The sequence below is a fragment of the Montipora foliosa genome, chromosome 11, assembly GCF_036669935.1.
Source record: "Montipora foliosa isolate CH-2021 chromosome 11, ASM3666993v2, whole genome shotgun sequence".
Lineage (NCBI taxonomy): Eukaryota > Metazoa > Cnidaria > Anthozoa > Scleractinia > Acroporidae > Montipora > Montipora foliosa.
Window position 1 is genome coordinate 13,234,607 of NC_090879.1, and position 22,695 is coordinate 13,257,301.

The 22,695-nt window shown below is 38.6% G+C and overlaps 3 protein-coding genes across 6 annotated transcripts; all 3 read right to left on the reverse strand.

Annotated features, from left to right (window-relative positions):
* Positions 1–3,468: 3,468 nt before the first annotated feature.
* On the reverse strand, positions 3,469–6,355 carry LOC137974940 (uncharacterized). Of its 2 annotated transcripts, none has more exons than XM_068821957.1 (2): positions 5,950–6,355; positions 3,469–4,624 (listed from the first exon to the last, which is right to left on the reverse strand). In XM_068821957.1, the coding sequence occupies exon 2, from the start codon at positions 4,621–4,623 to the stop codon at positions 3,991–3,993; it is 633 nt and encodes a 210-aa protein (XP_068678058.1). In that variant the 5' UTR covers position 4,624; positions 5,950–6,355; the 3' UTR covers positions 3,469–3,990. The 2 variants fall into 2 exon arrangements, with proteins under 2 accessions (XP_068678058.1, XP_068678057.1); XM_068821956.1 differs by having other exon boundaries at positions 3,469–4,628; positions 5,954–6,335.
* Positions 6,356–9,939: 3,584 nt separating this feature from the next.
* Positions 9,940–14,652, reverse strand: LOC137974938 (uncharacterized). 2 transcript variants are annotated; one of them, XM_068821953.1, is made up of 2 exons: positions 14,108–14,652; positions 9,940–12,954 (listed from the first exon to the last, which is right to left on the reverse strand). In XM_068821953.1, the coding sequence occupies exon 2, from the start codon at positions 12,945–12,947 to the stop codon at positions 11,535–11,537; it is 1,413 nt and encodes a 470-aa protein (XP_068678054.1). In that variant the 5' UTR covers positions 12,948–12,954; positions 14,108–14,652; the 3' UTR covers positions 9,940–11,534. The 2 variants fall into 2 exon arrangements, with proteins under 2 accessions (XP_068678054.1, XP_068678053.1); XM_068821952.1 differs by lacking the exon at positions 14,108–14,652 and adding an exon at positions 13,105–13,191.
* A 1,898-nt stretch (positions 14,653–16,550) lies between these two features.
* Positions 16,551–22,692, reverse strand: LOC137974939 (uncharacterized). 2 transcript variants are annotated; one of them, XM_068821955.1, is made up of 2 exons: positions 22,593–22,692; positions 16,551–18,841 (listed from the first exon to the last, which is right to left on the reverse strand). In XM_068821955.1, the coding sequence occupies exon 2, from the start codon at positions 18,821–18,823 to the stop codon at positions 17,822–17,824; it is 1,002 nt and encodes a 333-aa protein (XP_068678056.1). In that variant the 5' UTR covers positions 18,824–18,841; positions 22,593–22,692; the 3' UTR covers positions 16,551–17,821. The 2 variants fall into 2 exon arrangements, with proteins under 2 accessions (XP_068678056.1, XP_068678055.1); XM_068821954.1 differs by lacking the exon at positions 22,593–22,692 and adding an exon at positions 18,950–18,991.
* Positions 22,693–22,695: the final 3 nt, after the last annotated feature.

Genomic DNA, 22,695 nt, shown 5'->3' on the forward strand with positions numbered 1-22,695 from the left:
ACTGATCTAACAAGAGTGCTATAAACTTTCACTATCTCTTAACTGGCAGGCCTGATTTCATCAGTACTCGAAGAGCACTTAACGATATGCTTGTAGAGATGTTTCCATGATAAATTAGACGCAATATAAACCCCCTGTACTTTGAGTGGATATACGCTCTATGGGTGCTCAGTTGATGAATATTGGTAATGAAAGGAAGGGCTTGTACTTGATACATTAATAATAATAATAATTAACAATTATTCGCCGAAGGCGAAGTGATTAACGGTGAATACTCACCGAGACGAAGTCGAGGTGAATATTCCCCGATAATCACTGAGCCTGAGGCGAATAATTGTTTTAGTATAAATACACTGGTGATTATTTCAAAAAAGAGGGGAAAAAAAACATTTCAAAGCGAAAATCATCTTCACTTACAGTGGCAAAACGACTACTGGCAGCCATTTTGTCCGTCGAGGTGATTATCGGCTGATAATCCGAGATAGCGAGCCAATGAGAGCGTGCGATTTTGTATAATCACCTGTGTATTTATACTACTACTACTACTACTACTACTACTACTACTACTACTAATAATAATAATAATAATAATAATAATAATAATAATAATAATAATAATAATAATAATAATAATAACGAACTTTATTCAAGTGTCATGTAACTTTAGCATGGTGTTGCTAATTGGGGACACCATAACATAAATAACAAAAAATAATAAAACATACACTTAGATGTATGTGATTTAGAAACTAATATATGTATACTATGATAATAGAAATATAAATGTGATATATATATATATATATATATATGTACAATTTTAAAATTATAGGATTATGGTTTGAGAATGACATAAATAGAAAACAGCCAGTTAGACATTTGATATATTAACATTGATATATTTCTTTCTTACAGGTGAATTTTAAATTCAGGTTAAAATGATTTCAACCTAGATCGTTTTTATTCTCAACTAGGTTAAAAGTAGGAAACATCAACAAAAAGTCCATCAATTTAGGGAAGTGGTCAAAACTACTACATTCGAACAGGACCCACCAAACCACAAACTAGATGGTGGTGTCTGCCTGCACCCCCCTTGCTTAACGTCAAAGATGGTGTCTATATTGCATAGCCACCCCTCTATCCAGCAGTAAAAAATTACAGTGAGATTCAAACCTCTCTTTTCTTGTTTGTCTAGTAATGCCGACTCTTGCTAGCTGAATATTCCGGTGTCAACTCAAATTTAAAACCCAATAAAATGTTGTCAGTAATGTTCACGTGATAATATCGAAGATAGGTGGTGTCCATGAGAACCCTCCTACCCCAAAGGTGGGTCCTGTTCGGGTATAGTAGTTTTGACCAGTTCCCTTATAACAAGTACGTGTATATTGGTAAGTAAATCGGTGCCGGAAGCTAGTAAGGGGATGTGGTTAGTGTACGTTTTTTATGACTTAGTCTATAAAACGCCTTTGGTTGTTATGAAGTCCAAGCACTGATTTTAAATGGTTAGCATTAAGGTTGGGGTTAGGCAAACTGTGCATGATAATCAGTTCTGCTTTTTTATCTCAGAGGTTTTGAAAAGGGCATCATTCATAGCTGAATCCCCTTAGGAGGGGAGAGGTCGACAATATCAAAATATCATATTCAAAGGAATAATAAAAGGCATACTGAAACATACATGACGTATTGTTGATAATTTATTTGCTTAGTTATCATTAATATAACCAGAACCAAGTGAAAAGCTTTGAAAAGTCACAATAATAAAACTATAGTTGGAAAAAGGAATTTTTTTCTACTGTTCAGAAGGCATTTTGCTCGCTCGTTTTGTTTCAGTTGTGGAGATGTATATAGTGATAAATCCAAACTTTGTGATTATTTGGGCATAGTCTTATTCAAGCCGTAAGTTCTTCAATTTGCCCAAGTAGTACATTAGGATGACGAGGTGTTTCCTTGTCCTCTTTGTTGATTTCAGCGCCAAATAATCCTAAAGTCCGAACCTCTGCTTTTTGGGCCTTCCTTCTTTCATTTTTTTTTGTTATATTCTCTTTGTGATGTGTATACTTTTTCTCGTAATATTTGTCTTTTGATTAATATTGTCACCTTTTAATTTTTTTTTTAGTAGTCAGCTTCTTTCACTGGTTGCGCTCTGTTTGCAGCATTTCTTGGCTTTGGTAGGAAGATCAACTGCTGCCCTGGGTTAAACTTTTGTGCTGCTAATAAATTCGACAAGTTCTTTTCTTTAATTAAACTACAAATGTTTTCCTGTTCCAGTAGACCCTGAGTCGATCAGTGGATGTTTTGGTGCACCGCGAGCATGTTTAATGTTGTGTTTGTGGCAAAGTCCATTGTCAGATTGCAATCTTTATATCGGAAATCCCACCATCCATGCCCGAATAGACGTTCTAGGGTTCTGGCAACTTCTCATGTTTCTATATGTTTTAGAGGAAATACCCACGAGTACTTTGCGTAAGGATCTTCAACGTGAAGAATCCAGTTATGCTCCTAAGAACACTTCACGGCAGGTTAAAAATCAATCAGATCGATCTACTTGCACACGGAAAAAAAACCCAGATGCTTGAATTTGATTTGTCATGGTTCTCTTGCAGTAACTTGTAATGCTGCCTTGTTTCTGATGTAGTATGCATGGCAATTTAAAGTAACTTAATGGCAAGTTGCTCGGAAATTCCGCTGTAAGGCATTTGTACATATTTCTCTGATTTGTTTTTGTCATGATGACATGGATCGAGCTACGATTCGAGGAATTATCAACTTACTTTTGCACGATATCTCGGTTGACCGTGCTTCTGAGATTATTCTATGTAATTCCTTTCTCGGAACGACATGTTTATTGTCACTGTTGACGATGACGAGCCCATTTCTTGCGGGCAATTTTCGCATTTGATGGACTGGAGAGATCTGAGCATTTTCGCTCTTCTTCAAATAAATTTAGCCATCGTTAAGCTTCTTGTTAAGAGTTGCCAACTCTAAATAATGTTGTTTTGCTATTCATACATTTTGTGAACTGCTTAAGTTCGTTCAACATTAGAGTTCAAACACTGAAACACTGCCCCTGGCAGTTCCATCGGTAGTCATATTTTTTGTCTCACATTGTGCCATTTACGCATGTGCGAAATTGTGGTCACCGCGATCTTGAACTCTTTGGTTAAAAAATGGATAATGAACCTCTTAACCCGATGGCATAGCGGTAAATACAGAGGATACGTAATCACAAACGTATGATGGTGCTAGGTTCGAATCTCAGGAGTGGCATAAATAAAATGACCTACAGTCTCGGACAAAACTGTTGAAACACTTGACAATACCTTGCCCTCCCACAATGTTGTTTTGGAAAATGGGTTCAGAAACTCGCGTTAAAACAACATTGTGAGGGAGAGTAAGCCGCAAAAGCTTCAGTTCTGTATAGTCGTGTACTGTTCCAAGGAATTTTGTCACAGACTGTTGGTTGAAAACCATTTTAACCTGAATTTAATTTCAACCTGTAAGATATTTGTGTGAATTTCACAGATTTCTCTTATTTTTTCATTGAAAATAGTTGCATTCTATTGCCTTTGAACATTATTCTCTGGAAATTTAATTTAATTTTGTTGAAATTTTTTAAGAGTTAAGCTTTTATAGCAAAGACCGTTGATGCTTACCATAGCAATATAATTGGTAAAGAATCTTGTCTCGTGTGCAGATTGCAAATAGTTGACAAGCTTGTGAAATAGAGCAATTTTTGAGGTACGTACAACCTCAAATGTGATAAATTACATTGGATCGAATTGGAGCTATACAGCAATACTTCGCTGAGACCAGATCTATTCCTTAAGGTGATTTAAGCACGCCGGGGCCTGGGCCAGCCTCTCTCTCATGTTCAAGTGTACCGCGGTATATGGGATCAGTTTTTTTTTGGGCCGTTTTAACTAGACAGGGGAATCGCACTGTATCAGTTTTTTTAAAGATTTATCTGGTATATCTCGTTTGCGTTCAGGTTTATGAACACTTGTCGATATCTGAAATAGCCATAGTGTGGCATCTCTCCAAATCAGGATTATTCAAGGATGCTAGTTCTCCTGTATTTTGGTAAATAGGCTCAATGGTATTTTCGTAGGTTGGCTGTTCATTTTCACTCGCAACGTCTTTTTCCAAAACGGACTGTAAATCATCAGAAGCTTCGCTTTGATTTGCCACCATGGAATTTCGCGATGTCTCTGGATGACTAAATCCCTGGTTGACAAATTGTAAAGGAACATGTTCTGTTGACGCTTGCGTTTCAGCGCCCGAAAGGTTCTGAGAAGGTGTACCACTTTCTGGGCGCAGATATATAACGTGTTCGTCAGCTTTCGAGTAGATGGAAGGGTTATCCCTCCTTTGTTTCTGCCCCCCAATGGGACGAAGGATGTATCTTAAGTTGTTAGAGTTTCTTCGGTTTCCTTCGTCTTCTTCTTGTTTGCATCCTCTTGGGTCTTCAAGGCTGTCGGTTGGGCCTCTGCGTAAGCGAATGTCGTCCAGGTTGCGACGAATTCTCTTCACCATAATACAAAGGCACATCAAAAACACACACAAGACTAAACAGCAAGAGCAGGCCACCGCTGCCAGGATTAAGGACAAGCGCCAACTCTCCATTCTATCTGAAAACATAAAATGAATGGACAGTAGTACATGTGGTGAACTTGCAAAAACTGGGGTGCAATTTGAAGCATTATAAGCAAAGCAAAAGAGCTGTTTGTGGTTCAATGAACATTCTCGGTGATATTAGTGACCGTTCGTCACTTTTCTTGAGTTTCTCAATGAAATCCAAAAAAATCTCCTGCCGAGTTCCAAACGTGATAACATCAATTTTTCAAGTTCCAATGTATATCCAACTTTCCTTGGATTAAAAAGTCTTTTTTATAATAGCAGCTTGTTCCGGTGTCAACCATCTTGTTTCATGATCGATCCAAATGCAACTGGTAAGTCCATCTTTTTAAAAGCCTTACAGAACAATTATGTTCTGGTAAGGTGTTGAGCTACTGTTGCATTTCGGCGATATACGGCATCATCAGGAAATGATGAGGCCCTAGACCGTCTGATCAATGCCGTAGTTCGTCGAAAGTTACAGTAGGAATAAAGTGACAGCAGCTCACGGCGTCACTCGAACAGTTCATACATCAAACGTCCCATGACTTATAGAACTAAGAGATGTTTTTTAGTCATGAAAGTAATATTTTTTCGGTTTTCTAGTTTTCTAGTTTATTATACGCCTTTCGCCTTTAAAATTCTTAATCTTTCTTCGAAGATATTAGCATAATTGGTTGCTATCTGTAATTCGAAGTCAAATAAAGGTTCTTACTTACTTACTTACAATAATTCAGTTATTTACATCGATCCATTTTAGCGACTGCGTGACCACAATTGTGACAATCTGTGTTACGACAAGCCTTAGGCGGAAATAGAAAGAAGTTTATAATTTGCTGTTATCGTGGAGTCCATATAACTTTTATGGCAGACTTCGGTAAAACAAAACATTTGCGAAAGGCGAGATTACAATTTAAACCTGAAGATAAAATGGTGTCAAAAAGGATCGCCTTGGCTACTTGGCCTTGGCTACAAACAAAAGATTATCTCACGGTTTTGGTTTGTTAATCGATGGCAACAATAGCCCTATCATTAGCAAGCGATCGACGGCGAATTTAGCATGTACAAGAGTCACGAGAAGATGACCCATAAAATGCCATTACCTCCATGCGGAAATATTCCGAACTAGAAGGGAAACTCGACGAACGATTTCGCTACACTCTACAAACAGAATCATGCACCTTACAAATGAAACTATATGAGAAAAAGAAAGACCTAAACTGATGCTTGCATCCTTGTTGAGCTTAGATCCATTGCTATGTTTAGTAATCCCCATCTGCAAGTCGAATTCGACGAGGATCTCGCGACGATTGAAAGTAAGAAACCTGAAACGACTTACCTTTATTTGTTGGGTCCCTTGAGGAAGACGCCTCGCCACGCTGTAGCAGTTATTGGCGAGTGTAATTGATAGATGGACAACTGCTACCGAGCAGAAAAAACAATGTCAGGTCTTAAAATGCAACAGGGCCAAGTATTTGTTTCTGGGTGAAAGGCGTTTGTAACGGGTTAATTGTAACGCTATCTCGACTTCCTCGTCAAAACTCAGTTTTCTCGTCTATTTGTCTCACATACGCAAAGTCCAACCCGATATTCTGTCGTTATTCCCTTCAAAGATTTTTGCTTTCGTGATCGCAGTGAGAGCAAAATTCAATCACCTCAAAGGGAATAACCCATCTTCTGTTTTTCAGCCAGTTACGTAGGGTTGACCCCTTTTGACATGTTAATAATTTTCTTGCATTGCGATTGGTCGAAAACGTTCGATTTCACAGACTGATGCCTTCTGTTGGACTCCAAACGGAAATGCTTTCGGTTTACAGATTGACTTTGGCAAAAAGTGCTTATGTTTCGTCCTTTGATTATGACTGATAAATAACAAAAGGTTGTTCTTTCTCTTTTTCCTCTGTGGCAATGTATTTTGTTTTTTATCGTAAGCTAAAATTAATACAGTTTGTGGGTCAATATTTTGACTCACAGTACCTGACATGGCCAATCTCGCTAACCGCGATTTCCAGTAGTGTTGTATTTTCATGTCAGTTTATTGCTTTCAGCGTTACTTCAATAACTTGCCCTTGCCATATTTTCATTCTCACAAAATTGTTTATTGGAGTGGAATTTGAACACCTTCACCTCTTCTGACCTTTGCTGAAACCGCGCTGAAGCGAACAAGTATGTTGACATGATAAAGTAAGACATGCTTGTCAGAAATTTACAAAGTGTGATTGATTCTTAATTGTCATCGTGCTATGAAAGAGCTTTGCAAGTAATTTGTTATCCAAGGTTGGTTTTAGTTAACAATATGGCAGTGGCAACGTATAAGCAGATATCTAAAACCTGTCTGGTATGTGTACTATGCGTGTTTCATAGCGGCTTGATCAGACAAAACAGACACAAATAGCAACATACTTTTCAGAGAGGTTGTCACGTGAATCAACGGCTAATGAAGGAATCATAATAAACCTTTTCGGCTTGTACATTTTGTTTTCCCAATACAGATCATGTGATAATACTCCGGAGGTTTGGTCTTTTGTTTTGTTCATTAAAATGAGGGCATGCAAGCATGAATATGCCTGCATGCACTCTTTTTAATGAACAAAACAAAGGACCAAGCCTCCTGAGTATTATCACATGATCTGCATTGGGAAAACAAAATGTACAAGCCGAAAAGGTCTATTAAATAGCTATTTCTCGTTTGAACTGTTTCGGCTCCTTATTGTGATTGGTTTTTTTCTCACTTTGTTTCTGAGGCAGCCAGGCGTTTGGGTTAGGGTTTTATTCATTTAGGCCTGCAGCAGGCACCGGCGGCTCTTCCGTTGGTGCGCGGTCGAAATATAGGAGCTTGGTTACTAGTTTCGAAAAGCAAGCCCCTATTTTTCGGCCGCGCGCCATTTTTATCGGAGGAGCCTGTTTGCAGGCTAAGCTACAATTGTATGTGCTATTAAAAGAGATGATGAAGTAGACAGTTGTCGATGATGGTTGCATGCAATAGTACTTGACAAACACAGTAAACAGTCTATGTATTTCGTTTCCCGATATCTCGACCATCCTTTCATAAAGACTTGGGTCTTCCCCGTTTTGGAAACGGAAGGAACTAATCGGTCTAATCGAAACTAACTAATGCTGGCCAGGTTAAAGTGGATCGAACCTTATGTTCTTCTTCCTTGATAAATCGTGTTTAAATTATCTTTTGAGTTTCGCTCTACTGAGTCTGGAAACTTCAAGATAAAACAAGACGTTGATTATTTCATCATTTTTTGAATTGGCAACTTTTATGTCTGTTATAATTTCTTATCGGGGGTTTCCGGTCTCTGAAATTGAATTGACTTGCAAACAATGTTTGATTCAAACAATCACCCGGGATGCCTCTGCTTTCCGACGCGGAAATGAAGACGATAGAGCGTTTTTTGTACCTTGAAATGTCTTGTGTCAGTTGTCGAGACAGTGGTTTATCTGAGCAAAGCAGTAAAGAACACCCTGTCAGCTGCTTCTACCAGCTCAAAAACAAATGGAATCACACAAATATTTTAGAGCTCGTTGTGCTTTATATTCAAGCATAAGATCAAGTTTTTCCTCACGCTGGCGTTTTTCATCAGGCTTACTAATATTCCAGAAGGGGCTCACTAGCTATAAAAGTTACAACTTTTAAAAAATGACAAACGTAAAGATATTTATGTATACACACGTATATTCTACTGTGACAATATTCATGATAAATATAGAATACAAATAATCATATGCCTTAATATAAGACACATTATGACATACTTTACTGGAATAACAGGGTAACACTTACCGATAGATACTGAAGTAATCCGAGTTGCATTATGATAAATGAAGTTCTTTCAGTATAAGAAAGTATGCCGGTGCCGCCGTCCAAAAAAAGGCATGATAAAAACTTGCATGTGCATTTTAGAACAACATTGTGATCTTTGACCTCGTTTTAGTACAAATATCATTGACTGTACCAACTGTACCAGTACCTGCCTCGAACCCCGGCTCGAACCTCGTGCTGCCATTATTTCAAGACGTCTGTAAAACGCAATAAACTGATGTCTATCTTCACTTGCCACTAACTTGACTATAATAGTGACTATTAGGAGCGTGCGAACAGAAAAAGAAAAAAGCCAAATGTTTAAAGGAGTAAACCTCTAAATCACATCCAGACAAAAAACGTTTTATCTGCACATCTTCTTGTGTAAGATAGTAAATGTCCTCGCTCCTTTGATATTATCTTTGTGTTAAACTGCAAGACTGAGTAATCACATAAATATAATAAATTAACCACATAAGTATTATTTGCTAATTAAAAATACTTTTGTATTTTTAGCAACGGGTATCTAATAAATATTGTAAGTTAAGCATGCGTAGATGAACTTTTGTTTTCATAATTTTATAGTCCGATATTTTTCTTAACTTTATTCTGAAAAATTATCCCTCTGGCAAGTTAATAAATTAACCATTCAATTGTGAACGGAAGATCTTGAAACTGCAGCAAAGGCAATACTGAACATTTAGAGGTGATCTGCCAATTTCCTATCCGCTACAAGCCTAAGTAGAATTGCGATTTTCAAACGAAAACTGCCTACATTCCGCACATTCAAATTGTTTTTTGATTCAGAATATATTTATTATTATTTACATTGGTCTCATTATTGCAAAACACGACGGACTGGTGTCTTTAGCAAGTTACTGAGCAGTATTGGTCCAATGATTGCCGTGTATCGGGGCATAGTGTCTATCTTGTTTAGTGAAATCGTATAAAATTCTTTTAGATAGCCAGCACGGGGTCAGCATTTGTCATGCTGTGGTAGGCAAACTCACTTCTCCGAGATCTCATTCCTTTGCTTGGTTACAATACATGTAGTTACGCTGGGTAGCTATTTAGTTCAAAGCCTTCGTTGTAGTGTTCTACCGATTTCTCTGTTGGATTGCTCTCATGCGGCTTAGTTTGTTCTGGTTTCTCTTCCGTGTTTACAACAAACTCTGGCGGCAATGGAGGGCCAGACGGACGACGCAACTCTGTGATAGATTCACCAGGTTGTGCAGTCAGGGGCAGAAGATGGTTTCTTGTAGGCAGAGAATTTGAGTTGCTGCTTTGAGAGGTTTTCACTATAGGCATGTCCCTAATCATTTGTCGTGTTCGTCTTAATTCCACAGTGAAATAAACCACGGCTACGCATACGGATACACAGGCCACTATCGAGAAGGCAAGTGCAACGAGACTCAATACAGTAATTCCAGTATCCATAGTTGAAAGATCGCTCATTAGTTCCTGTAACTGAAAGGGTGGAGTAGAAATATAACCGTGATAATGAGACAACAACAAAATAGAACTTAAGTCATTGTTAAGTAAGTAAAGACGGGAGCGAAGAGTTTGCCTTCATCTTTGTTATCAAGTGAACCGTTGAAGCGCTTCAAAGAAATTATAATAAAAAATTGTCATCCAAACAGAGTTGAAAGTCCAAATGAACATGCTCTCTGATTTGCCAGTTGTCTTGCACTCGTTTTTGACAAAGATATCTTCGGCCGAATCAAATGTAACTATCACTGACCTATAGATATATATATATATATATATATATATATATATATATCAATTAAAGGTAAGTTTGGGTCTTTTTCACCATACTAACAGTTAACTGATAATGTTACAATTCTTACAGCATGAACTAAGTTGCAAACAAAATGTACTAAACTATATGCATTACATCTTTACTAAGAGATCTTTTATAGTTTACCTTGGACTGTTGTTTTCGCCTGGATATCATACAAAAGTTATATCCAGCTCAGATCAGCGTCGAGTGTCTTCTTCATCGACTTATTATTGCAAAAGAATCACGCCTGATCGCTCATGCGATCAAATTGCTTCATCGCTGGATGAATAATAACTTGTCAAATCATAATAAACCATCGCTTTTTCATTTTCGATTCAGTCAATAGCGTTCTTATTGTCAGACGTCACAGGCATTGAATACATTCGCGAGCAGAGGGACGGGAAAAATACCTCCCGCGCTTTTCCGGCTTTCGAGAATTAAAGACTCGCGACACAAGCTTTTAGCGCATTAGCAAACAAGTATTGTTTTGATCACTTGTTCCTTTTGTTGTGATAAGACACAAATTGGTGGCAAGTTAATGCGCCAGCGTCGAGTGTATGGACAAGACCATCTGAAGTAAGAAAGCGAACGATAGTTATTTGAAAGTTACTTTTGAATTGCGCCTATGTTGCGAGGGGACCACTTTCACACTAACTGACCAAGAAGTCCTTGAAATAACCTAGCAGTATGACACAGAAGTAATAAAATATTTCAAATAAATTTTATCGGAATTTCAGGTCAAATATAGGGGATTCGTTCTCTCACTTTATGTTCTTGTGGTGTGAGAGAGCAAAGTGATGTTTGTCAAAAACAATTACTTATTGTCTTGCCTCTTTTACCAAGCTGATAATGCCTGGAGACCATCGTAACAGAATGAGTATTTTATCGAGTGCCATGCAACACGTATAGGCGCGGAATTCCGCGGGAATAAAAACATCCCACTAACTAGCATGATAGCTATGCTTTATAGGACTTCCCTGTCCATACGGCTATTATTAAAGTCGTGCAAATGCGTCAAAGGTTTTCGCTGGTAAAGGAACTGATCACGAGTAAGTTGAGGACTTAAATCTGTAACTGTACGAGTCATACGATTACGTCCAAAAACCGCAATGAGCCAATCCTTCTGAATATTCTGCCTTATCTTGATAAGAATTCACCAACTTCTAAAGTTCTCTCAGTTTTGCCGGATAATTTCTGACGAAGCTTTTCTGTTTAAGGTGGCTAATTTTCAAGTTTTGTTCTCTCATTTTATGCTTACATGTTACTTTCGAGTTACTGTATATTACTTTCGGTTATTGAAGTTATAGCGGTGTCGTTTGTCTTTTCATTTTAAATATCAAACACTTCCCTTATGTTAACGTAAAATGGGCCTTCCTCTGTAGGGTTATCATAATGCCTGGCGGAGTCTTGCCCACACTTCTTTGTGTTTTGTTTGACGTTGACGCAAGTTGCCTGAGGATAAAAAGAAGAGCTCTTCTTTTTGCTGAAACCAGAAGTATTCTCATCAATCTTTTCGTAAATGTCCTCCGAGGTGTCTTTATTGCCCAGATCTAACCTGTTGCTGAAACTTGTCCCTATGCAATCGTAATTCTGTGTCAGCTGTTCTCCACATCTCTTTTCTGCGTCTATGTCACGCTGGCTCCGTGAAGCGTTAGTTCGGGCTCTCCCATAGTGCTCAGACTGATCTTTCGCTGATAAACGCTGAACAACCGAAATTTTTCGTCCTTCTTCATCTGGCTTTCCCAGAAGCGTGACCTGTTTAGATTTTTCCTTTGGAAGCTTTGCCTTTGCAGGCTTTGGTTTCACTTTTGGTTTGGACTCAGAAGAGAGGCCCTTTTGAGGTGCGTCCTCAAAACGAGGTGCTCTCTTTTCCAATGCCCCGGATGAGCTTTCTTGGTGTAATTGCTTTTCTTCGCTTGGCGGCCTATCCCCGGAAATGATCCCATCGGTGTCAATTTTCTTTCTAACTTTGAGATCGTTGAGAGGTAAATGTTTCCCATTTCTATCTTTTGCCATATTCGATTCTCCACTGTCTTCAAAACGATGAGTCTTGTTTGTGAGCCGGCTTTCTCCTGCAACTGTTCCATCTGGGACAATTTCTGCTTCGACAAGCACCAGGCGATCTTGAGGCTTTTCGCTAATAACAACTTGACTGCTTTGGGTACCCTTCAAAGTTTTGAAAACGGTTTTCCTGCCAATATCATCATGAAGACCAGTTAAAAGAAGCATTCCTTGACCATTGTTATCATTCAGTTTTGGATCTTGTAATGTGGCATCGGAAGCATCTTTTTTATCATGAATTAATTTTTCTTTTCCTTGTGTTTTTGACCTAGCAATTAAATTTTTGTCTTCTTCGCCTTCAACGGTAGAACTTCCTGTTGCACCGTCTTCTACAAGATCTGCTTCTGCATAGGCAAAGGTTCTGTCGATATTTTTCCAGTTCGGTGATTTATCGGTATCGGCGTTTTCACTGGTAGCACGCTTGTTGCTTATCACCAAAGGAATCGAGTATGTGCTTTTCCCTTTTGTCATATTTTCTACGGTTGCAGTTTGTTTTAAACCCGCAAAGTTCAGTTTCGAAAAAATATTCCTTTCCTTGTAAGCTTGAGCTGCTTGAAGATGTATTTTTCTCAACCACAAAAAGAGAAACGCGACGAATATCCATTGGAAAAATAAAAGACAGAGAAGCACCACAGAGAGTATGAAGACGAAGTCTTCGTTACTTGACACGCCTCCAGTCATTTTGAACCTAATGGACAAAAAGGCAACCAAATGATGTTTATCGGTGTGATCACTAGACCATGGTTTGCTACATAAGCCAGCCGAGAACACACTGAGGTTAGCATGTTAGATTGAAACGGCACGAATTTATTTACCAAACTGCGACAAAATTACTGACCATTTCCTCTCCCATTTTTTATACATTTTTCATTTTCCTTTTTATTCCTTCGTGTTTTCATAACTCGACATTATTTGTCATTGTGCTGGTGTAAATACGAATTTATTAGGTTCATATGCGCATCCGTGACCTAAAGAAAAGCTTGTTATTTTTAAGCCGGAATTCCTAAATGTATTGCTGTCATTTTACAATTAAAATACGTCCAAGGAGCGATTAGGACTATAAAACTCCACTTTGATTGTTATTTGTCCATTTCGAAGGAACTGAATTCAATATGACCTGTTCATTTCAAACAAAGCCATACCAGATCTTACAAACGCCATTAACTATGATTGAGTGTCTTTTTGTTAAAGTCAAGAAACAAGCTATGGCATGTTTCACCTTTCTCGTGACGTATGGTGGCACAATCTAACCCTGGATCAATAATATTTTGGAAAACTAATGCAACAAGTTTAATTGAAACTCTTGTGGCGACATACATGTAGGAACACTTGAAATGGAACAATGAAATACAAACAATAATGCGAAAAATCCAAATGAAGCAAACAGAGTGGACTTATATCGTGGGGAAGTGAAGTCTGTCAAATTACTCGTGCACATTGATGTAACAACTGCGGTGTAAGATTGTGTGATCATAGTGACTTTAAATTAAAGTTTATCGAAATTTGACTCTTTAGTGAGTTTTCCCAAAATTTCAGTCAGTAAGAAGCATTTAAGATAAACAGGGTTGGTTTCTGTCCCATATAACTGAGAAGGCGTTAAGATACTGTTCAGATTTTGCCATGACAAAGGACTTCTCCTTTTAGACGGCCATTAGTCGGGAGAAGGTGCGCAATAGACTCTCATTGTGCTAAACTTTATGTGCTCTTCGTGTCCTTTTTTCAGACCAAAATTTAGCGCCACAGCGTTGCTTTTAGTTTTGTTGGTTTCATCGACGCTATCGACCACCTCCATTGTGAAATTACAGGCTGCTCGTCACGAAAACAAACTATATGATACTAACCTTTTCTGCCGTATTACTGCATTATTTGCAGAAGTGAAAGCGTACCAGTTTTCCCCGTAAAAACAAGACCAAGTGCGTGACAAACTTAGCACTGGGGTGGGATTCCCGAAAGATTTATTTTCTGATGAAAAATGCGTTATCTTCAATCGTAACACAGGGTCAACGTTGTATTTAGGAACCAATCATAATCTCGAGTGATGTCATCTGGATGGCGGTAATCCTTTCATTTCATAGCTTACTGAGCTCCTGTTTATTTAAACGTCATAAGAAGTCCTCTAGACCTCCGAGTCAACATATTTCACAACGTGGGCTATTTCGACAAGACTCGATCTCAGAGTGACCCGGGCAGAGTGACTCTCGTTTGCCTTGTTAATTTTGGGAGATCCTTGCACAAGAGTCAAAAGACAGCCCCGGGATTACAAGCAGAATCATTGTTCAACATATAAGGGTTTATCTGCCAACTGTCAGTTATGCGCGATCACACAGGCATGCGCAGATAAACTCGGCCCCAGTGCTACGGTTTGCATGCATGTGAACGGGTCGCCCTAAAAAGAAAGAAATGTGCCCGTCAGTGATAAGATCATCCTTGCCCAGAGTTCTTCCCTGTGAGGTGCTTGGTTTCTTTGGCTTTAGGTGGAAGACGGTTATTAACTTATACAAAATACAAAAACAACATAAATGTTTTTGCTCTTTGGCCATTTCAATTTCAGCAGGAAAAGAAAACAAACAGCGGCTACAAACATTTCCATTATATACTTGACTTTTAGTATGCTGCAACATACATCATCAGAAGTGACGGTTAAAACTGTTACACGAAAATAATGAAATAATGTGCTCTTTTGACGTGTGTTCCTTATTCACGAACAAGCGACATGTCCTCAAAACCTTGCTCGAGTTTTACAACCAAGAAAAGCCACTTTGTATTTGATGGTCATTATTACGACCAAATCGATGACGTTGCAATGGGTTCTCCGCTAGGCCCGCTGTTGGCTAACATTTTCATGTGTGACTTTGAACAGAAATGGTTGACTAATGCAGATTCTCGTTCCTCCATTTGGTTTAGATATGTGGATGACATTTTTTTGTTGTTCGACGGTGAAGCCACTGCAGCCAGTTTTCTGCATTTTCTTAACTCCAGACATCCTAATAACAAATTTGAAATGGAACTTGAAGAAAACCAGGAGATTCCATTTTTAGATGTCCACATTAAGCGCAATCTCAACAATTTCACAACAACAGTACATCGCAAAAAAAACTTTCACTGGCCTCCACACCAAGTGCGACTCTCTCACTCCAAGAAAGTATAAAATCAATTTAATCCACACCCTCACCTATCGCTGTTTACGCATCTGTTCGAGTTCTTCCTTGTTACAGTAGACTCTCTTCGATGTAAATAACACTCTCCTTCAAAATGGTTACCCAAGAGGCGTTCTTTGTTATCACATTAATGTTTTGAAGAGACAAAAGAACAAGAAGATTGCATGATAGGAAGTCCGAGCATTTCAAAGCTCTTACACAAGTCGGTCACGCCTCTGCTGTTGCAGACCATACTATTTCTACCGGCCATATGATCAAATGGGACCATTTTGAAATCCTCGCAACTGGAAAGTCTGACTTGCAGTGTAAAATTAAAGAATCGCTATTAATCAGGGACTTAAAACCCTCTCTTAATGAAAACATTGGTAGTGAGAAGCTTTTTCTTTATTAATTTCTTCCGGAAGTTTCAACTACCGGAAGTTACGATTTTGTTACAATACTTTGTAACTAGTCACCATTGATTGCCTCGCTCAAGTTTTAAAATTCTTGTGTAACAATTTTAACCGTCACTTCTGATGATGTATGTTGCAGCATACGAAACGTCAAGTATAAAATGAAAATGTTTGTAACCGCTGTTTATTTTCTTTTCCTGCTGAAATACAAAAACAAGTTTATATGAAAAATTCAGGTTCAATAACCCAAAGCGAGCGATTCATTTTTGGACTTATTCGTTTTAATCATGATTTCGCCCTCAATCTCGATCAATGAATTCCTCTTTCACCAGCCGTTGTTCAACATTTAATCTCTGGCTTAAATATGAATGTCATCCGCAATCTCGGACAAAAAGAGTTGAGACCTTTCCATTTTCGTACTTTTGGACCATGTCCCTTCTCCTAGCCCCACCCAACACAATATTGTCAGGAAGAAGCGATAATCACCCACCCCTCTCTCGACATTGTTTTGGTAGAGAGAAGCCCTGGTCATAAGATTTACTCCCTGAAACAAGTTTTTTTTTTGTCTTTGAAATTTTGGCCTGGATTGTAGTGAAGACATTTTGATCTAGAACTTGTTAAAAATCACTTTTCTTTACGTTGTGATCGCAGTATTTGGTGCAAGTTTTCCTCGAGTACTCGGTTTCCTTGGTCATGTTCTACCGCAACATACCCATCAGCAAATACCCCAGAGGACTATTAATCATCTTTATTGTTATATAGCTGGCGATTTTCCCGCTACAGCGCGCCCATTCATTGGCTAGTTTATGGTCACATGACATCTAACAATGAAACTGTTTCCCGCCAAATGCCATGAGCGGGCAACATTGCGAAAACTATGACGTCAAACGGGAAACAGTTCACTGTTACCCGCGAAATGCTGACCGCTGTTGCACGTGATCAGAGCGTGCAGTTGAAGGTGGCCTGATGTTGTCGCTGGAATCTTCCCGCTTCTTTCAAAATGTTTGACCCATTTGTTTCCCTATATAACAAATCACTTAATGACTGGTCCCTCGGGAAACAGTTCATTTTGTTTTCCTCGAATCTCAATGTTTCCCTCGGCTGCGCCTCGGGGAAACATTGAGATTCTCGGGAAACAAAATGAACTGTTTCCCTCGGGACCAATCATTAAGTGTTTATTATACATTGGTGTCACCAGCTCGATTTTGATTGGCTATAAGCACGCAGCTAATTCTTGCTTGCTCTGTTTCTCTTACGTCATACCTAAAAACAACAGATTTTATATATGTAGAATTGACGTCATACCTACAGACAATAGTTTTATGCATGCAGAAGTGACGTCACCTGACACACTAACCAGCAGTTTGATCAGTTTTGTCATGGCGGAGCTAAGCTCAGGAATATGCATAATAAAACAATTAATTGAATTCGGTTTTCGCATGTTAGCGATAATTATCAATGCCTCAGTTTGTATTATTCGCCTCAGCCTTCGGCTTTAGCAGATAACACAAACTTTGGCCTTGATAATTATCGCTAACATGCTCAACCTCATCCAATAATTGTTAAATGTTGTGAAAGGGGGTCATCTTATCAGCACAGTAAGCCTAGCTCTTGGCATCGACTTGAATTGCGTTCAAGGAGTTATCGCGCAATTCCAGGAGAGGTTTTCCATTAATTGCTGCATGCCTGACTCCGCTTCTTGATGGTTATTCCAGGCAGCCAGTACTCTAATTTATTTAAATAATACCAATTATAATTAATACTAAGGCAATAATATAGTACAAAATAAAAGTGTTTTCTTCTTCATTGCGGAAGCTTGAAACGTCCAGAATGATGCACGAAACAACCTTTCTCTTGCCTGGTTATAATCCATTTGAAGTTGTTTCCCCCCACTCGCTTCATTCGTGTAATCCAAACACTGGTTTCCCGGTGAATTTGGTGTTTGTGTGCTTCCAAATGTTTCACATCAGTTCCTCTTACTCCTCTATCGCTCATTTTCGTCTAGTTATGCCGTTTTATTTAAATCCACGCATTCATATTGCTCGTTTTGCTTTCGTCCTCGTTCCATGGGAACGTCATATCCCTCCTCTTCATCTTGCTTTTCTGTTGGCAAAGTTTCGATCGGAATAAGATAACCAAAGTCATCTTGACGAGGAAGCCTCTCGTCTTCGACGCTCGCGAGTAAATCATGGGTTTTATCGGAAGGGGTCATTTCAAGAAATCCATTCTCATATTTCGGTTGTGAGTCGTAAATCTCAATCGAATCATGTGTGTTGTTATTGTCGAGGAATTTTAGGTCAGTTCCTTTGCGTTGAACCTTATCGGAATGGATGATTTCAAGGTAGCCATTTACATATTCTGGTTGTGAATCAGTAATCTCGGTGTACTCATCTGTGTTTTGATTTTCGCTTTCTTTAAAGTGGGATCCTGAGCAGGGTACAGCCGACTGGTCACTAGTCTCGTCAATAAGCACTAAGTAGTCGTTCTCGTACGTGATATCTGCCTCGCAAGTGGCATCGTGTTTTCCATCTATCACTTCCGTCGAATCAGTTAATAGAAATGTCTTTCCCGGATCGGCTTTACGATACGCCACACACCTAATTTTCGTGGGGTCCTTGATACTGCAGTAGACTTTCCTTTCATTATTTTCTGAGAAGGTCTCCGCCTTAAATTGGTCACTTGAAGAAAGAACTTTCTCGCCGAGGCCATTTATCGGCTTCATCAGTATTTTACATTTGTCTTTGAACGAAGCCTTTCTTAAATCTGTTTCATCTTCATACGAATCTGTCTTTGCGCATCCATAGGCAAAGGCCTTGTTTTTATGTTCCAAGTTATCCCTTTTTGGAGAGTTCACAATTTCGACTGCCTTCTCCACATGAAGATTAATTTTTCTAAGCCACAAAATGACAGCTAAAGTGATGATCCAAAATAGGAACAGAAAAGATAGGAAACCCGATGACGCAAGAAGAACAATGGTTTCGGCTTCAACTCCAAATGTCGTAACCATACCGGTGCCCAAATTGTTCTGGCAAAAAAAAAGAACATAAACCGTTAACGCTGAATTAAGGAAGAAGACTCTTTTCCCAATTGAGGAGGAAGAAGATGAGACACTTTAGAACAGAAGCATTTTGACCTCAATTCTTGCATCAATTACGCACATTACAAGCTATGGCATGTTTCACCTTTCTCGTGACGTATGGTGCCGCAATCTAATCCTGGATCAATAATAAAAATCGAGCACAAAAGGTCTTTCATTTCTGTGGCTGGCAGATTTGAAAAACAAAAGCACATTTGCATATGAACAGAAGGCCAAGAACTAATTACGGCAAATTCAATTTAGTTCAATTTACTTATTTATTAGCAATGCAATGTCATCACAGTCCTAGGCGACCCGCAATTAGCAAAGCTCTTCTAGGCGGGCCACCTTTCTAAAACAAGTCCTGTATGTCCTAATGATCACATACAGTCAAATAAAATAAAATAAAATAAAATAAAATAAAATCACAAAGAACATAAACATTAAGAAATCATGCAGTTACTTAATTAATTAATTTATTTATTTATTTATTAATAATTAATTACAAAGTTATCAAGATACCACAGTTGAAACATGACTAATTGTAAAGTAAAATGATTAGATTTAAATTTAAATTTAGATTAATCGAAGAGTTACTTTAACTAGCGTAAATCAACAATGATCTTCTCTATTTCCAGCCTACGCTCAAACGGGGTTCTGTTTTTGATACGAAGTTTTTTTGGGCTATTCAGGTATTTATTGCTAAACTGACATAATCAACCGGAACTCAACACAAGTTGATCACGTTAGTTTAGCATTACGCTTTTAAACTCTTACCGTTATGTCAGTTGTGTTTTCTGTAAAATTCAGGGGCACCCAACGAGAATATAGTTCAAAACCACTTAAACCATGTAAACATAGCATTGTTAAACGTATTTTGGTATTTAAACGGTAGATATAGGCATTTATCCCCTAAAAATTCGCTAGCTGAAAGTCTAGTGATCTGAAAATTATTTGGATCAAAACTTACCTTTTCGAAAATTTCAACCAGAAAAAAGGCTCCTGAAAATTCTAGGTGACCTTTTTAGGGTACAAATCCGTTAAAAATGGGCAATTATACCATTTTTTAGATGTTCGAAAATCTTAGGACAGGCAGGCAAGCAAGAAATTTTACAACAAATGTTTCGAAAATTCTAGATCTCAAATCGTCTTCCGAACAGATATTTTCCGAAAATTCACGCTGGGTGCCCCTGAAAATTATTGGTTAGTTTGAATTTATATGCCTGTAACGAACATTTTAATCTACAAAGAATCATTGTATTGATAATTATATATATATATATTGATTATCTTGTAAAAAATTTTAATGTTACAATCACTATGGCTGATGATGATGTTTGAACACAGGCAGACCATCCACTGTTAGTGGGAGCCGTTCATTGAGATCTGAGCATCAATCTTTTGTTATTTATAGAAGAAATACAGATTTTTTCCAATATACAGAGTTTAAAGCAAATGATTCAATCAAAGTTTGAAGAAAATCATGTTAACTGAGTCATGTGTAGTTTATTTCGCCGTCCCGTGTAGCTACCGTATTGTTTACCTGTACTTCTTCTATAAATAACAAAAGGGTGGGTTGCCTGTGCTTTGAAACCTAAACCTATGAATGGCGTGTATTGTTACGTGTCTCTTTCTTCAAACGATGCCGCTACAAGATCACAATAGTAACCGGGTACTATGCCCTTTCAGTGTGATAACTGGATTATATGCCCTCAGGTTAACTATGAACAAACTCTACATTCTTTCACGTAATCGGCACATGGAAGGCTGCCGGATAACAATGCTTCCAAGGCAGTTGGGTCCACTGGCTGTATCATGAGAAATATTTTTGTGAACTTTCTGTGTACTTAAACTTTGATCTGTTACGCGAAGGTAACAACATGTTTACAGCCAGTCGGAAGTTATTTCAGAGATTTCATGCACGGCCAGATGTATGCGCATACGTAGATAGATCCTTTGTTGACTTTCCTTTAATTAAGAACCTATTAAGGGCTTTTCTACTGGACAAATGGCTTTCCTGCTTTTCTAATAATTACGTCTGAGGACTGAAAAATGTCAAATCTCATTAAAGTAGGTAAGTTCAGCTGTAGTCTCGCTGAGCCAAAATTGTTTTAAGCCCGGGGGGGTGAGCACTTTAGGAATTTCTGGTTGGGGATGTGCCGCTGGGACCCTGGAACCCTTAGCCTATACCAGAGCTACAATTGTAGTTCAGCTGAATTGTGCTACCCAATACTAGAGTAAACTCCCACCGATTTTCGTCTAAATTCCGATTCTTGACAGTTAATAATATCCAGAGGTGTTTCATGATAGCCATTTATTGACACTGTTGAGGCTGAGTTACGTAAACTTAAACTTTGCCGATTTGATTTTTTTATATTCTTGACTGGGAATTTCTGGTTTCCTTAGTCTTGCTAAAATCTTCAACCGACTGGTCAGTTTCGTGAAAAATGATACCTTATTCTAGACCGAAAGCCTATGATTTATATACTCTATCCTAGAGTAAACTGCTTGAACACCATACCCTTCACAGCGGCAAATACCTATATAGTCCATATATGGCAGCATCCCCCCCCCCCCCCCGGGGTTTTAAGTCGAAATTTCGCTTTTTCCAATGTTCCCTTTTTAAATGTATGCCTCTCGTGTTACGGGATTCCCACTTTTAACTGCGTCCCAAACAGGAAGTCTTAGTCCGAATTAAGAACAAGAACTGAATTACTTCATTCAGCAAAATCGTTCATCCGGAGAAACAAAGTAGTGGGTAATCAACAACATTCTTACAAGCAAACCGAATATCAGCTGACAATTGATATGCTGAGGACTTGGTGTTCGTTTATATCAGTCAAACCATTTTAATCGGCAAGTTTCACATTTTCTACATCTTTTGCTAAGATACCAACGACACTCTGTAAAACACCATAAATGGTCTTAAATATGTGTAGCCTATTCCCGGCGGTCGTTTCTTTCTATTTTTCGGGGTAGAGGAACGACCGCCGGAAATACGTCTGCGTTTGCAGGAAAGGAAACGAAACGAAACGAACCTTATATAAGCTAGCGCTGGAGCGCTAATATTGGGGGCACTGTAAACTGAAATTAACAATTTAAGCAAATCAAGTCAAATCAAATGTTGGTTTCTGAGGAGAGTGGAAAACCGGAGTACCCGGAGAAAAACCTCTTTTTGCAGAGTAGAGAACCAACAAACTCAATCCACATATGACGCCGAGTATGCGAATCGAACCCGGGCCACATTGGTGGGAGGCGAGTGCTCTCACCACTGCCTAAGCCATCCTATGACCTAAAAAGACCCAAATCGTTTGTCTTTGTTAACATCGGAGTCTTCATATTCATAAATGGCTCTCCCTGTTTTCTTCTTTACTGTGGAATTCATGTGTTGGGTGATATCGATAAGGTCAAACAACAGTGTATGATACAGACTGACTGGAAGGTTTATAATACTATTGTCTGAACTACTACACTGAGGAAGATTGACTATACTGTATGAATATATGGGTGTTAATAGTAGGCGCGTGCTGGCGGTTCATTGAGTGAATGAAGCGGCTGCACCTAACAGTTAATTTTAACTTCTCGCTCTATTTCAGTCCCAAAAACTGAACAACTTGAACAATGTAAGTTCAAAGCATTTGATCGCTTCCAAACTGGGAGCAGAACTGACCAGTGTTTTTTGAGTACACACAAGACTTACAATTGCTTTATGAATGTCTCTGATCCTCTTCCAGCACTAATGACTTTTATCGCTGTGTTGTCACTGAAATTTAGTTCAGTATGGAATGATTATGGTCACGTCA

What these genes read in the sequence shown, in the direction of transcription:
- LOC137974940 (XM_068821957.1), bottom strand. Translation starts at nt 4,623, where the DNA reads ATGGAGAGTTGGCGCTTGTCCTTAATCCTGGCAGCGGTGGCCTGCTCT.
- LOC137974938 (XM_068821952.1), bottom strand. Translation starts at nt 13,130, where the DNA reads ATGTATAAAAAATGGGAGAGGAAATG. An exon ending in AAAAAATGGGAGAGGAAATG is followed by an intron (nt 12,955 to 13,104) that starts GTCAGTAATTTT and finishes TTTGTCCATTAG; the next exon opens with GTTCAAAATGACTGGAGGCG.
- LOC137974939 (XM_068821954.1), bottom strand. Translation starts at nt 18,976, where the DNA reads ATGTGCGTAATTGATGCAAGAATTGAG. An exon ending in TAATTGATGCAAGAATTGAG is followed by an intron (nt 18,842 to 18,949) that starts GTCAAAATGCTT and finishes TTTTTTTGCCAG; the next exon opens with AACAATTTGGGCACCGGTAT.